At 42.7% G+C, this 14749-nt stretch overlaps 1 protein-coding gene across 8 annotated transcripts in view; it reads right to left on the bottom strand.

Annotated features, from left to right (window-relative positions):
* atf7ip (activating transcription factor 7 interacting protein) overlaps positions 1 to 14749 on the bottom strand; it is a 186927-nt gene that overhangs the window by 82115 nt on the left and 90063 nt on the right. For all 8 annotated transcript variants that reach the window (XM_070861680.1, XM_070861687.1, XM_070861688.1 and 5 more), the window contains 3 exons: positions 11608 to 12722; positions 5177 to 5227; positions 727 to 872 (listed from right to left, as the gene is read on the bottom strand). In XM_070861680.1, coding sequence (XP_070717781.1) covers positions 727 to 872; positions 5177 to 5227; positions 11608 to 12712 — 1302 coding nt within the window. In that variant the 5' untranslated portion in view covers positions 12713 to 12722. The remainder of the gene's footprint in view (positions 1 to 726; positions 873 to 5176; positions 5228 to 11607; positions 12723 to 14749) is intronic.

Genomic DNA, 14749 nt, shown 5'->3' with positions numbered 1-14749 from the left:
CGTGAGTTTCCCATCCTTGTGCACGAGAGGTGTACAACGCCTCCCCGCTTCGCGCTGCGCCCCCTGACGCAGGGCCCAGATGCCGAAACCTCCATACTAAAGTGCAAACTATTCCCGGCCGGTAACCTTCCGGCCTTGCCTCCGTTTTTGCCCCGAAAACAGAAAAGCCTAAAATCCAGCTAGTCTCGCAGGTTCCAATTATCTGGGGTAACTTTAGCATTTCAAGAGTTTTCTTTCTAGACCTGGTTCAGGCGCGCACCCCATCTCTTTGGTACTGCAAATAGTAGTAGATACTGGAGTCTTGCAAATCTTGAATCCAAGTGTCAACACCAATATGTCAGTGAGGTCAAACATAGCTTCAGACAATAAAAAGTGAGATGCCCAAAAAATGAAAAGAAATGCATCCTTACTGTACTGGTGTGCCTGCAAATTCTATGTCAAAACACCAAATGTGTTACACTTTGCAGAAAACTGTAAATGCATAGAATAGGCAAACTAGCTGAAGAACTGGTTTCTGTGCAAAGACAATAGAGAGTCAATAGTTCAGGACTGGGCTTTTACATATATTGCAGGTGATCGAGCTGGGTCTTCTATGAAAGTGATGACTATATTCTCCAATTTAAATAGAGCAGCCTTTGTATATAGAGGATGTAAAACTGACATGGAGAAGAGTGGACCACTGTTTTCTGATGAGACAATGCAGACTCAGCAGTCCAGGCCACATACCTTCTCCAGCGTCTCTCTGATCTCCCCTCTGGCAGTGATCTTCACTTTTAAGGCAGCCTCATATTCATCGCCAGAAAACCGACACCGCTTGGATATACTGCTTTCCATGTCTTCGGACTTGGACCTTTTTCGTGGCACAACTTCATCTACAAAAATGGATCAAGATTGTTCTGGTTATTTTTTAAATCTCTATTTTTGAGTAATAGTATCCAACCATTGTGTTTACTCCACTAAACACACTTCAGATTCATTCTGTGACCTATGATCTACATTTTGCCATCTCTCACAATCACTGATCAGATGCCTATGCTCTAGATGGTGAAGACTAAAAGCGGCATCAGTCACAATACTTCACCTTTCTAGGTCTGCAAATGCTGCAATATATACCAAATATACAGGCTGAATGCTTCTGGTTTAAGGTATTGACAAGATCCATCATTTCACCAATGGAAGTTACACTACCAGTTTATATTGGTGGCCAGGACAGGACTGCAGGACAGTAGACGGTGTACATTTTCATAGTTCTACATTTACTGGTCTGCTGCTATGGTCGACTCGATTTATTTCTAAATTTAAAAATGTACTCTATTTGCAACTGGCTATTGAAGCAAAACGGAGTACAGCTTTGCATTTTTCTGTTAACCAATCAGCGTACTCATTTCCTGAACTTCCCTAAACACTGTCACTTTACTCAATACATTTACTTGAATTTTGATGGGAGGGACTGCAGTGGGGAATCTCAAATTGCCAAATGTGTCTTTGCCATATGCGCTTCGCATTTCACACAAGTGGAACAGTAAGTCAGGGACTTTGTACCTCAGTAATTCAGAACTAGCCATACCTGGGCCCAAATCTACACCAAGCAGAGGGAAGGAAAATATTTGTTTTCCCAAAGGTTAACGGTTCTCAGTGAAGTGAGCTTGGGCAGTCACAGTTCAAAGTCACTCACAGAAGCAGCATGGACCTGTCTGTGATTCAGCATTAAACGGACAATGTTGTTCCGAGAGGCCATAAGGAGGGCTCAGAAGAGCAACTGGTAGTTTTATCCTGATGCAGTAGGGGGCTGTTGTTCAGAAGTTGGCATTAAGGCACATTATTGGGGCAGGGTATCACTAAATATTACCTAACCTGTACTATACCTGTCCTGGAAGTACTTAATGCTGTCACTGGGTGCAAGGAAGAAAAGTGTTCCATTCACCAGCACTGCCATCTCATACCCTGATGAGCACCAAAAAGAGAAAGAAAATAGTAACGTGTCTTCAGTTTCACCACCATCCTAGCCCTACAGACCCTATAAACATGGCTATCAAAAGTAAGCGCGCTTGTAACATCATCATAGAAACTTACAGCACAGAAGGAGGCTAGTGTGTGTGTGTCTCGGCTTTAACAAAAATTTCATAGGACTACTATGGATAACTGATTGACTTTTTGGCAACAATGACTCACTAACCCTGGTTAACACCCAATTACGATGTGTAAAATTAGACAGCTAATCAAATCGCCTCCCCCAAAAAATCAGTGAAGTCACAAAGCTTTCCCCCCCACTGCAACATTTCAATTTTGTTTATGAAAATATATTTATTTACAACAGACACACAATTAGTTTAAAAGCATATAATGCATCTCAAGAACAGACGGCATCACAAAATTTCAGCAAGTTTGAAGGAAAGATAAGACAGATATTGCATTTAACAACTTGCGTCTCAGAATTGTCTCAAAGTGTATTTACCTGAATTTCCTTGGAGTGCAGTCAATGCTGTTATGTAGATATGTGTAGGAACATTCTGCAAAAAGCTTAAAAGCTCAATTTTTCTGACAACTACGGTAGCTTAGATCCAACAGAATCACTCCTCTTACTTTCTTCCTTCCCCTCCCCCCAAAAATGCAGTTACCCTTAAATTGTCAACACATTTAAGGAAACTCCGTCTCCCTGGGATGTTTTCAGCTACCACTTTGATGCGAGCGACTAGCTTTAAGTAAAGGGTTTTCTCTGGTTGAGAATCAGCTTTAAAGGTCGGGTTTTCAGGAAGCAAAAACATTCGATGATGAAGATATGCCACCAACCTTTCAGATAAAAATCACATTAAAGTCAGGTAGCACTTGCCACCCAGTAAATGAGTCAAATCCCCCTCAAAGCCCCAACAGCACCTGAATGAGTAAATATGTTTGTGGCACTTTCAAGATTAATAGCACACAAGTGCAAAACTACACATAAAAGTGACAATGACGTCTACTAACCCCACAAATAAACAACAGTTGGCTGTAAGAAGCATCTTTCAAGCTTGACATTCAATAAATACTAACACCTCTTCTCCCACCTGCTGCATGCAAAATCCTGAAAATTAATACACGAGTGTCCTTAAAGCTGGACATCTTCAGCTGGTAGAGTCTGATGATCCTTCAGCCCAGAGACAACAAACTTTCAGAAGGACTGAGCTACCCAGGTTCTGATCAGGAATAGGCACACTTGAATTGTTTCCTCATCACTCTCTGCCTATCTTTGACTAAGAAATAGAATACTATCTTTCTTTAACCTCGAATACTAGTTAGCTGTACTGTACATTTTGCAGATTTATATCTCTCTCATCTAGAATACACAAGGAAATGAGTGCTAACTTGCAATAGAGCATATACTTGCACTGGAGGCAGTTCAGAGAAGGTTCACTAGGTTGATTCCTGGGATGGAGGGGTTGTCTTACGAGGAAAGGTTGAGCAGGTTATGCCTGTACTAAGTAGCGTTTCGAAGAATGAGAGGCGATATAATTGAAACAAAAAAGATTCTGAGGGGTCTCGACAGGGTAGATGCAGAGAGGATGTTTCCCCTGGTGGGGGAATCTAGAACTAGGGGGCATAGTTCAGTTTAAGGGGTCGCCTTTTAAGATGGAGATGAGAGGAATTTCTTCTGAGAGTCATGAATCTATGGAATTCTCTACCCCAGACAGCTGTGGAGACTGTCATTGAATATACTTAAGGTGGAAATAGACAGATTTTTGAACGATAAGGAAATAAAAGGCTATGGGGAGTGGGCAGGAAAGTGGAGTTGAGGCCAAGATCAGATCAGCCATGATCTTATTGAATGGCGGAACAGGCTCGAGGGACCATATGGCCTCCTTCTGCTCCAATTTCTTATGTTCAACAGGTTATTTAAATTATAATAATAATGAAGATTATTTACACTTCAGTAAGTTTACTCAGAGTTCTGGTCTCTGAACTAGTACATACCACAAATTCCCAAAGTAATAAGATTTGAGAATATATTTTTCCCTTTTACGACTTCAAATACACAAAGTATTTGATCTTTATGGGGCATTTATTTGAAAGTATTTTTGATTGAAGAGATTCTGAGCCAAAAAGACAATTTTTTTTTTGAAGAATCTACAACTGCAAAGAACTATGGTAAACATACTTTTTTTGTTCTATTTGCTTGGATTTTATAATTATTTTATTGAGATATTATTAGGGTATGGAACTCAGTGCAGGACCGCTGATTGAGTACACCTTACAGTTGATGCTCAATCACCCAGGAATTTATGACCAATTCTTTGAATGCTCAAATTGGGGTCAGTACTCCTTCAAGCCACTATCTTGATGAGGTCATTAGCACTATTTAAACATAACAAATGTAAAACCTTTGTCTTAATTATTTCTAACTTTAAAAAAAAAGGGTTCTGTTGGTAATTTGTTTGGAGATGTACTGATGAATAAAGGCTGTTTGTCGTCCACTGCGGCATTCAATGTGTCAACTGCAAAATGTGACGGGCTCGATTTAAATCGATGTATTGTTACTCAATGAGCAGGTTATACAGAATTATCCTTAATAGTTGGCTGTGTGCAGCAGTTGAGATTTAATTGTCGCTGCATTAAGGTTCGTTCTTAAGACTGTCTTATTTGTTTCAGAAGCACAATTATAGGTAGTTGTACAAAAGGAATGTTACTTTGGTTAGACTAGTAGCAGAAAATGTCCACCAATTTACTGGGAAACAATGCTAGCAGTACATACTCCAAAAATCGAACCCCCATGTATTGTTAAATGTCCGCAATTGCCCATAAAACTGCATCATGTCTGAACCATTACCTTCCTCAAACTACTACAAACTGTTTACAACGTTTAAATGTGTGCTAAATCACTGCAAGACCACTGAACCTCACCCAAGCCTTTAAATCAAATCACAAACCTGTTGGAGTGCAATTATTGGCCCATGACTACAGCACTGTATTTAAGAACACATGGGGGCTTTAATTAAAGGAATGCTATTTATATATGTTTAAAATAGACTACTGCTACAGAAATTGGCAGCCTGGACTGCTATATCAGTGAAGGAAACGGTGTGAAGTGATGAGCATGGGTATTTTTATGGGAGCGAAAAAGGTGGAAAATGGAATACAAGTTAAAAAGTATGCAAATAATATAGTTAATCAATTTTGTGCAACATTTTTCCAACATACTTACTTGGTTCTTGCTTTTGTTTTGCGTCATCTGCTTGCTCCTCATGGTCTGAATCTAAGATGCAGAATGCAAGTAAAGCTAGAGTCAGCAAATAATCCATCAGTGCACCATCTACTTTGAGTTCTACCTCGGAAACACTAATGTTTAAGAAATCCATCTGTTCCCACTTAACCAAATATAACTAACTCACATCTAATGCCAATACATCAGTATCTGCCAGAAAGGAAAATTCAGGCTTAATGCAATAAAACCAAAGTAACAGTAAAAGGTCAGAAAACTACTGGAATGGGAGAAAAAAATACTACTACTTTCGTATCGTGACAGCAAATATACAAATTAAATACTAATATCCAAGTCAGATATCCAGGTCAAAGCTTCCGGTGCAACAGCATCGATATATTGTAGACTGCCTGTGAATTCCCTGTGAGGGCAGTGCTCAATGATGTGTTCCAGGGTCTGATTAGGAGCTCCATATGGTCGTATGATGGGGATGCTTTAATCTTCCATCTCTGGAGAAGGAGGCAGCATCCACCATGTCCAGTACGGAGGAAGGTTTGATCCTTCGGGTTGTACTGTGGGGAATCAATTTGGTATGCTGCAGTGTCAGCTGTAGCTCAGTGGGGTAGCACTCTCACCTCTGAATCAGAAGGTTGTGGGTTCAAGTCCCATTCCAGCGACTTGAGCACAAAAAAAAATTTAGGTTGACATTCCAGTGCAGTGCTGAGGGAGTGCTGCACTGTTGGAGGTGCCGTCTTTTGGATGAGACGGTAAACTGAGACTGTCTGCTGTCTGAAGTGGACGTAAAAGATCTCATGACACTATTTTAAAGAGTTATCCCCGGTGTCCTGGCCAATATTTATCCCTCAATCAACATTTTAAAAATTATCTGGTCATCATCATATTGCTGTTTGTGGGAGCTTGATGTGCGCAAATTGGCTGCTGCATTTCCTACAACAGTGACTACAGTTCAAAAGTATTTCATTGGCAATTATGAAAGGCGTTGTACAAATCCAAGTCTTTTTTTATTTTTCTTCCAAGCATTTTGCCATCGGTCATCAAGGCTGAGGGGAGAGATCGCTGAAAGGCTTCAGCGACGGTCCAAAATGGCCTTTTTTGAGATGGGTTTGGTGGTAGGTTGGTCAAGTCGGCCTGGATCGGCATGTCTTTGCTGGTGTAGCGGTTGTATTCTCTGGAGATTGCATATTCGCGGCGTAGGTGTTGTAAGAGAAATTTGGCATTAGGGGTATCAGCGGGACAAGGGTTAAAGTGCTGGTTCCTGCACCGACCCATAAGGAGGTAAAAGGCCTCTCTTCGGCCTTGTACCAAGGCTCCAGAAGTTATCAATTCAATAATATTCTGACAGGATACGATGTGAGAACCTAAACAGACATTGATAAGACCTTGCGAAGAGGCTCGAGGTGACTCACAGGCACCAAGGAAATGTATAACAAATTCCGACCTAATGAAGTCATTCTAGTCATGGCCTAAGGTGGTCACGAGGGTCTTGGCTTGTCAATCCAAAGTAGCACTAATAAGGTAGTCCAATTAGAGAAGTAGCACTGATAAGGTAGTTCAATTAGAAATCTAGGGAGGTCTTGTCCGGGAACAGAGGGGTTTTGAAATGTATAAAAGTTGTATGATTGTGCTGTTCGGAGAGCATCTCCACTCACAGGCGACTGTGATAAGAGGTGTTCCCGGACGTTCGTAATAAAGATCGTTATACTTTGCCATCCGTCTCTGTCTGCTAACTTCGAGAATTGCTACGTGGGCTGGGGCGAGCGTCGACCCTCTATATCAGTGGGCCTGCTCGTGGGAGAGGAAGCCTTCCCATCTCCCCCTTAGTGTGGTGGTGCGATGTTGGCAAGCATGGGCAGCCAAGATATTGGTGTCGATAAAAGCGTACCAGTGATAATTTGCATAGTAGATTTCAGCTGCACATCAATGTATTTGACGTATGAACACACAAGGACAGATTATATGCTACATACAGTTGAGATTCATTTAACTGACAATGATTATCTTCACCCATATGTCTCCAAACCTCTCAAACAACATTTACATTTCGCATCTTCACCGAAAGGTTTTTGGGACTGAGTTATGCTTAAAACAAATTGAAATTGAAAATGCAAGGCCACAGCTTGCAGATATTGACAATCTGTTTAAAGCCAAACAAGCCAGTGTGGGGAATTTGTTTTAAATTATTCGTTCACGGGATGTGGTGTCGCTGGCAAAGCCGGCATTTATTGCCCATCCCTAATTGCCCTCGAGATGGTGGTGGTGGTGAGCCGCCGCCTTGAACCGCTGCATTCCGTGTGGTGAAGGGACTCCCACAGTGCTGTTATGGAGGGAATTCACTGTCTATTTCAAACTGATACAACAAGGATCTATTGCCTCATCTGAGGCCCATTAGTCGGATGAGCAGAGCCAGTCATTTGTCATTTCATTGCAGGTGGACAACAGATGGGCACTACATAAGGTATCAACAGGGATTATGCTCCTAGGAGAGGAGGCAGTCGATGTGCCCTGACAGGATTGCTGGTGAATCCGTGAACAGAGAGGTGTCAGCAGCACTGCCCCCTCTACTCCCTGGTGTCAGAATGAAAGAAAAGGGAAAGCCCGTGCTCAGAGGTACAACCAAGTTTAGAACAAGACACAGCTCTTGGCTTGGAGCTGGAAATTACAAATGCAGGAGGGCAGGTCTTGGAATTAGAACCTTGTCTGGAGAAGGCGGCATCCAAACCCATGTCAGTCAGCCCACCCACAGAGTGTGTAGTTTATTATTTTTTCACTATTTTGAGGACTGAAGTGAGAGCGAGTTAACCAAGTGGAATTTACTGCGACTGTGACTCTACGGTCATCTACAGTTTGTGAAATAAAGCATCTCAAATGATTTATATTTGGCCTTGTTTCAGCAAGTATTTATCAGTACACTTTTGAAAAGACTGGAGAAGCACACGAGGGGGGCATGTGCAAGAGACAATGGGGGTGAAATGACCCCACGCTGGGTTTGGGACACATAATTTGAATTAAGGGGAAAACTTCGCGCCGGCCAAGATGGGTGGGAGGAAGTTTGTAAATTTGGCACTTTGTTTCCCAAATCGGAGAGTTGCTTTGTTAGAACGCTAAATGGCCTCCGCGTGGCAAGACAGGGCCGAAAGCGAAAGTCACTGAGCACCGTGCTGACGTGTCAATGTTCCTCTCCTTCCCTTAAAGGGGAGGGCCGCTGCGAACTCTGCAGCTGCTTCCGTAGGCCACCAGGAAGGGTTGCGGCCAGGCCAGTGGCCGCCATTATCGCGCAGACTGCAGAGTCAGCCAAGTTAAAAAAAAATATGGCGGCCGCGGTGCAAGGCCTTCCCCTTTAAGGGCGGACGCGGCACCCCAGCTCGCCCCGCGCCAACCTCGTTCCCGCAAGGCAATTTTCCCCACGGGCATAAAAGGGTCGGTGCACAGGGCAATGATGTCATCGCCGTGTCTGCCGCCGCCCGGAGTGAAAACTACAGGGCATGGCGCAAAGCCATTTTCGTCGCTGCCTGCCTGCCCCTGGGCGAAAAGTCCTTATTGCCCCGTTAGCGTCCCCCAGAGGCACTAATGGGCCTTTCGGAAAGGGGCAATTTCGGCCCCAATATCTACTTTGGATCGCTTCTCTTTATACGCTATTCTATTAGGCAGCATTGGCAGAGCGCCAAGCACAAAACACTCAAGACCACTTGTAAGTGTGACCAGCACCTCTGTACCGTGATGAGAATATCCAACGCAGACCCTAAACTTGTAACAACCTTGAAACACATCCCAGCAGTTATTTATTATCTATACAACCAGTCAGGTCACATAATAAAAACAGCTGAATACAAGTTAAAACAAAACGAATCCAATATACCAAGTCAGTGTCATCGTATACATAGTTTTCGGAGATGGAGTTTTGTTACTTCTGCCGATACAAATAGCGAATTAGAGCTCGGAAATGCCTAACCCGGAGTCTTCTCCAGAGTCCTTACTGGAACCCAAGGGTCAGTGACCTTATTAGGAGGCAATTTGTACACTGGATTCAAGTGTGTACAGAGTCAAATGAATGCTTCTCCACTCGTGAAATGGTCAATGAAACCTGAGGTTTTGCCTGAGGGAAATGTTGAATGACAAAGCTTCTCCCCAAAGCGAGGGAAGTCTTCTTGGGAGTTTAGCAAAACAACTAACCTCAGAATTCAGACGGAGCTGTTGAGACAAACTTAACAGCTGAAAGGCCCACCTCCTCTTGCAAGGAGGGCCATACCCTCAACAGGAGCCATCGCAGCGATTGTTGTCCCCGTGCGTTGATACTGACCTGGATCGGTTACCCAGGCTGAATCCAAGTGGCTGCTCTGGATGGTGTTGATAACCATGTGCCAATGAAAACAGTAAAACCTCCGGTGAAAATTGGACAGAACAGTGCTGTTAAGAGTTGCTCAGCTTGAAAGTTGAGCAGCCTTGTGACCAATTCTGGAGAGTCATGTGCGCCCTAGTCAGCGCACACTCTCAACAGTCACAGCAACAGGCGTGGAGTGATATTCAGTCAGGACACCAGCGCCCATTGGTAAGGTTTTCTCCATCTCATCGACGGAGCTCAAGTGTATTTCTATGGAGACAAGGAACCAAAATGTCTCTGCAGATGAAGAATTGATCTTGGACACCTTTGCAGCCAGCATTGCTTGCCAGCGAATGAATCAGACTTCGAGTCATTATCTAGAAATTCACATTCTATGACCTTTTCTCAATGCATACTTTAAGGTTCCATCAACGACTTGTATTCCATCATGAAGTAGGATTGTACATTGGCTATGGGAGGAGTGGGGCCTGATGGGCAAGCTGTCCTTTTCCCATTCCATTATTTTATATTGTTTTTCACACACCTCCCCTCGCTAGCCCGCTCCCACCCCAAGGAAAGTGAATCATGTCGAGATGCGGTTTCACAGGTACAAGCAGTCCCACGGTATCTTGGTTAAGTGGCCAGCCGGTATTCTTGAACTGTAACAGCAGCCATCGTCAAACTATTCACCCTTGGGTTGATCACAGCGAGGGTAATTCTGTGGTCACGTGCACATACCTGCAAGAACTAGACAGCTACGTGGAGCAGTTGGCTAATCTTTCCCTCCTGATCCCGGAACGACACCATGCAATGCATTTAATTGCCGAGACATTTTATACTCTCTATAATGTTTTGTGATGAAAGAGATGCATTGTGCTTCTCACTTATTGAGAAGGATTCAGGTGCACATCTTAAAATTGGGAGTTGGTTTTGACTACAGAACAAAGAGTTAACCAGGCTGAGGAAAGCCCCAGTGAAGCGAAACCAAAAGGTACAAGGATCAACCAAGCTAAAAACATGGCATTGATAAAACAATGAAAAAGAACTCTTGGTCCCCACAATGAGACACAGCATCGTGCTGCTTTTGACAGGTCAGGAACACTTGACCAAAATAAAGCATTATATATAGCCGAGGAGAGCAAAATCAACTGATAAGATGGTTGCCAATAGCAAAAAGCATGTATCGCGTCACTGACCTCCAGGTCTGTTTCCTCCTCCTAACAGCATTTGTAGTCTATTGCAAGTATGTACATTTAATAGTTTAATGTTTAATTCTTAGCAAAAAGTTAACAATCACATTTAGCCTAAGAAATGATTCAGTTTTATACTTGGCTGGCCTCTTGACAATCTTTCCTTCCCTTTGCCCACTGGAGGCCTGCCTTAAGCCATCTAGGCCCCACACTCTGGAAACATACTTCCTAAAACCCTCCACCTCCTTTAAGGCCCTCCTTAAAACCCACCTCCGAGCAAACTTTTGATCACCACTCCCAACATTTTCTCTGGCTCAATGTCCATTTTAAAAATCATGTTACGCCTCTAAGAAGCACCTTCCGACATTTTTCTAATTAAAGGCCCTATACAAATTGTTGGCGCTATTATATATACTTAATAGAGCCACTTATTTCACTTTTCAGGCTTTCCTGTTTATCATTCCCACTGCTAGCGCATCTTCATAAATCTATGATCAGTACATTCAAAAATTGGGTTTCAATCGTTTTAAAAACTTAAACCGATCAAAGGAAGGTATTTCAATGCTGTGAAATGGATTGTGTTCTCTCTTTTTGCACCCCATGTCCATTCATACTATATCAGTTACAGAGTAAAACTTTCTCTGCTCGGTCCCGACAATTGACCACCTCACAAAATACCCACATCTGCAATGTTAAATTCCCTCTTTTACATGCTAGCCATCCTTGTAGCCAAATTATGCGCAGGACATAGCCACTCAGAACTGGACTGAAACCATACATTTTTTTTTTTTTACATAGGACATTATAACTGGGCAAAAGAGCACCAGTCCCTTAAAATTAAGCATCAAATTACAACCAAAATATTTTGAGCAGGAAGACACGCAGCTGACACCAAGCAAGCATACCTGGACTATCATTATTTGGTACCAGCTCTTCACTTTCTGTTTGATTCTCAATTATTGGCTCATCCTCGTCTGATAAGACGAGGAATGCCTCCTCCGGCAAGTTGCCATTGCACTCCTCTTTTGGAGAACTGCTTGGCGACGCGTCCATCAGCTCGTCCAGCGTGTCTTTCAATGGACTGTCCTTTGGTGATGGGGAATCTAATGCAGGAACAATGTCTTGCACACTGGATAATTCATTGTCCTTCTCTGGCGCCAATTTCTCCAAAATAGGGATTATTTCTTCTATTTCCAGTTGGCTCTTCCCCCCCGATTTGTTCTCGCTTAATTTGTCCTTTGTTGCAATCTCACTTTCAGTCTCTGCACACTCCATCTCAGAGCTTTCATAATCATTTTTTTCCTGCACAGATTCTATGCTACTTGATATTGCCTCTTCACTAATGTCCAATGAACTTTCGTGGTCTTCCTTTTCTCTCACAGAGGAAGAGGAAGACTGTAACTTAAGGCTACTTTCATCTGGTACTTCCTGACTCCTGCTGTCACCAACAGAAGGTGGTTTCTCCTCTTCTGAAAGGCTCTGGGAATCAGTACATGATTTATCTGCAATTAAAGAATCCTGCTTCAACTCGACAGACTCTGGTTCCACAGTGTCATCTCCTTTGCTTTCAGCAGCTACCAAATCTTGGCTTCCCACACTCCCAGTGGAAATCTGTTCATCTTCAGCAACTGGGGGTGTGGAGTCCATTTTTTCATCTTGTGGGCTCAAGTCTTTATCTTCGTTCAGACATTTTTCAGCAAGGCTTAGCTCAGGTGGCTGCGCGATACTAAGTTCATCAATGGCGTTGCCTTGCAGTTCCTCTGGGCCCAGCCTCACGTCATTAATACTATCAATGTCTGTATCATCCATGCAGTTAGTATTTAGTGAGGCTTTGCTGTCAGAATCTCCATTTTCATGTCTACCATTACACAGTTTCGTTTTGGTCTCTTCATTTGCTTTTAAAAGCTCATCTCTGCTTTTGTAGATAGCCTCTAGCTGCTGTCGGTCACTTGCACGCATCGTTTTTCTGGCCTTGAAGACTTTTTTTGGAAACTCTTCACTGGTATCCATCGCAGAATTCCTGAAAGGAAGAAACAAAGAACTGTGAGATAAGACTCATCCAGCAGATGTAACAGGTCAGGTAATTAAACCAATCAAAAACTGCACACCATGTGATTACTTTTGATTGTACTATCAAAAATCTCCAGCTGATTTAGACCTGCCTATTATAGTGATTTTCCAAAGTAGTTTCCTGGCATTCAGCATTTACAGTGAACTTAGAGCAACCCTATAGTCAACTATTTAAAAAAAAGATGAGAGACTGGATTTTCAGACCTTCCTACTCCCAGTTTTTCGCCTCGGAGCAGAGGTGGTGAAGTGCTTTGGCTGGGCAGTCAGCTCCCCGCAGCGATCCTTGGGTCCGGTTTTGTGGCGGTGCTGCCTGGAAGAGCTGCACCCCCTGACTCAGGGCCTATTTGCCCAAACTTACTTACTGAGGCGCAAACTGTTCCCAGGCGATAACTTTCCCGCCCCGCCGCCATTATCGCCCCAAAATCATCAAAGCCGAAAATCCAGCTCAAAGAATCTCAGCAAAATCAACCATACTTTAAAACTTCCAAGTTAAACACCATGTGAATTAGAACCGTCTATTGACAGTTTTAGCCTAGTTAGTAAATACTGCCAACATTTGTATTTTGTGTTGTAGACATTGGGCTTAAAGTCAATGCACTTACAGCAAATCAGAAAATTTTCTATCAAATTTAGCGATATTTATATAGGGCAGGGTCCCTTGTATGTTTAAATTCACATCATTTGTTTCAAGATCAAACTCTCAACATACAACGGTCTCAGATGTAAAAATCACAGCAACAGTAATAAGTCATGGTAATAAAAAAAGTACGGAATGAAAATGGTGCCATAAATTAATAAATTTGAATTCCCTTGTGTTTAATCTGGAGTATGAATTTACTTGCTTACTCTCAGGGGTGTAAACAGCTGTAGTTATTTGCATTGTGTTGTTTTTTTTCTAAAATTTGATACATGAATGTCGGCCCATCTGTCGCTGCCCTGACAAGGTGGAATTGAGCCTTCTCTTTGAATCGCTGCACTCCTCGCAGTTATAGCGCTCCTATAATGGTGTTAGGTAGGAAATTCTTACCACTGAACTTCATGGAAATTGTTGACAACTGGTTGGCGAAGCTACTTCGAAAGGCATTAAGAGTCAGCCATGTAATGTGGGACAGGAGTCACATGCAGGCCAGACCGGGTAGGAGCAACAGGCTCACTTCCCCGAAGGACATTCGTGAACCTGTTGGGTTTTTAAACAATTCAGAAGCTTTCATGGTTCTTTTTCCGGTGCCAACCCACAGGTTACCAAATTTCACAATTTGCCATGGCGAGATTGAACGCATGATCTTTGGAATGCGAATCAAGCACCGTAACCAATTGGCTACTGTACTCTGGGGCGACACAATTTTCTGCAGATGAATTAAATCGCCAGAAAAATTAACTTTGCGCAAAGTGCTGTCAACCTCAGGCTATGCAAAATATTCTTCACGATATAATTTGAGATTTGCAAGTTGTCGATGACGGTACAGTTCTGATTACTTTCCCTCCTGGTGTGTGCACAAAATTAAAAATGACAAATGAAGGAAGTTCAAGTGGGGAAGGAAAGTACTTTCAGTATTAAGTATCATCCTTCCTCCTCACCTTTAAATATCCAAACTCAAATATCTGACCAAAGGTCTACTACCTGAAACGTTAACTCGGTTTCTCTCTCCATAGATGCTGCTGAGTATTTCCAGCATTTTCTGTTCATATTTTAAATATCTCAAAACCTTTAGATGTTAGTTATTCATTATTTTTCCCGTCCAATCCATTCATAACTTGGAACACCTTTATCACGTCACTTTGTAATCTTTTCCGTTCTGACAAAAACTTTTGAGTCTTCATATTTGTTGTTTATTCATACCAGGCAACACCCTAATGAATCCATTGCCTCAATATCCTTCCTATGGGCCCAAATTTGGCCCACCCATTTTTCAGCGCACTCACGACTTCCTAAGCTCAAAATGACACCAAAAAGATGTCCCCGGATTCTGGCCGCTC

The sequence above is a fragment of the Pristiophorus japonicus genome, chromosome 19, assembly GCF_044704955.1.
Source record: "Pristiophorus japonicus isolate sPriJap1 chromosome 19, sPriJap1.hap1, whole genome shotgun sequence".
NCBI classification, from domain to species: Eukaryota; Metazoa; Chordata; class Chondrichthyes; family Pristiophoridae; genus Pristiophorus; species Pristiophorus japonicus.
Note: the sequence above shows the minus strand (reverse complement) of the source record. Positions and strands in the feature narration are given on the sequence as shown.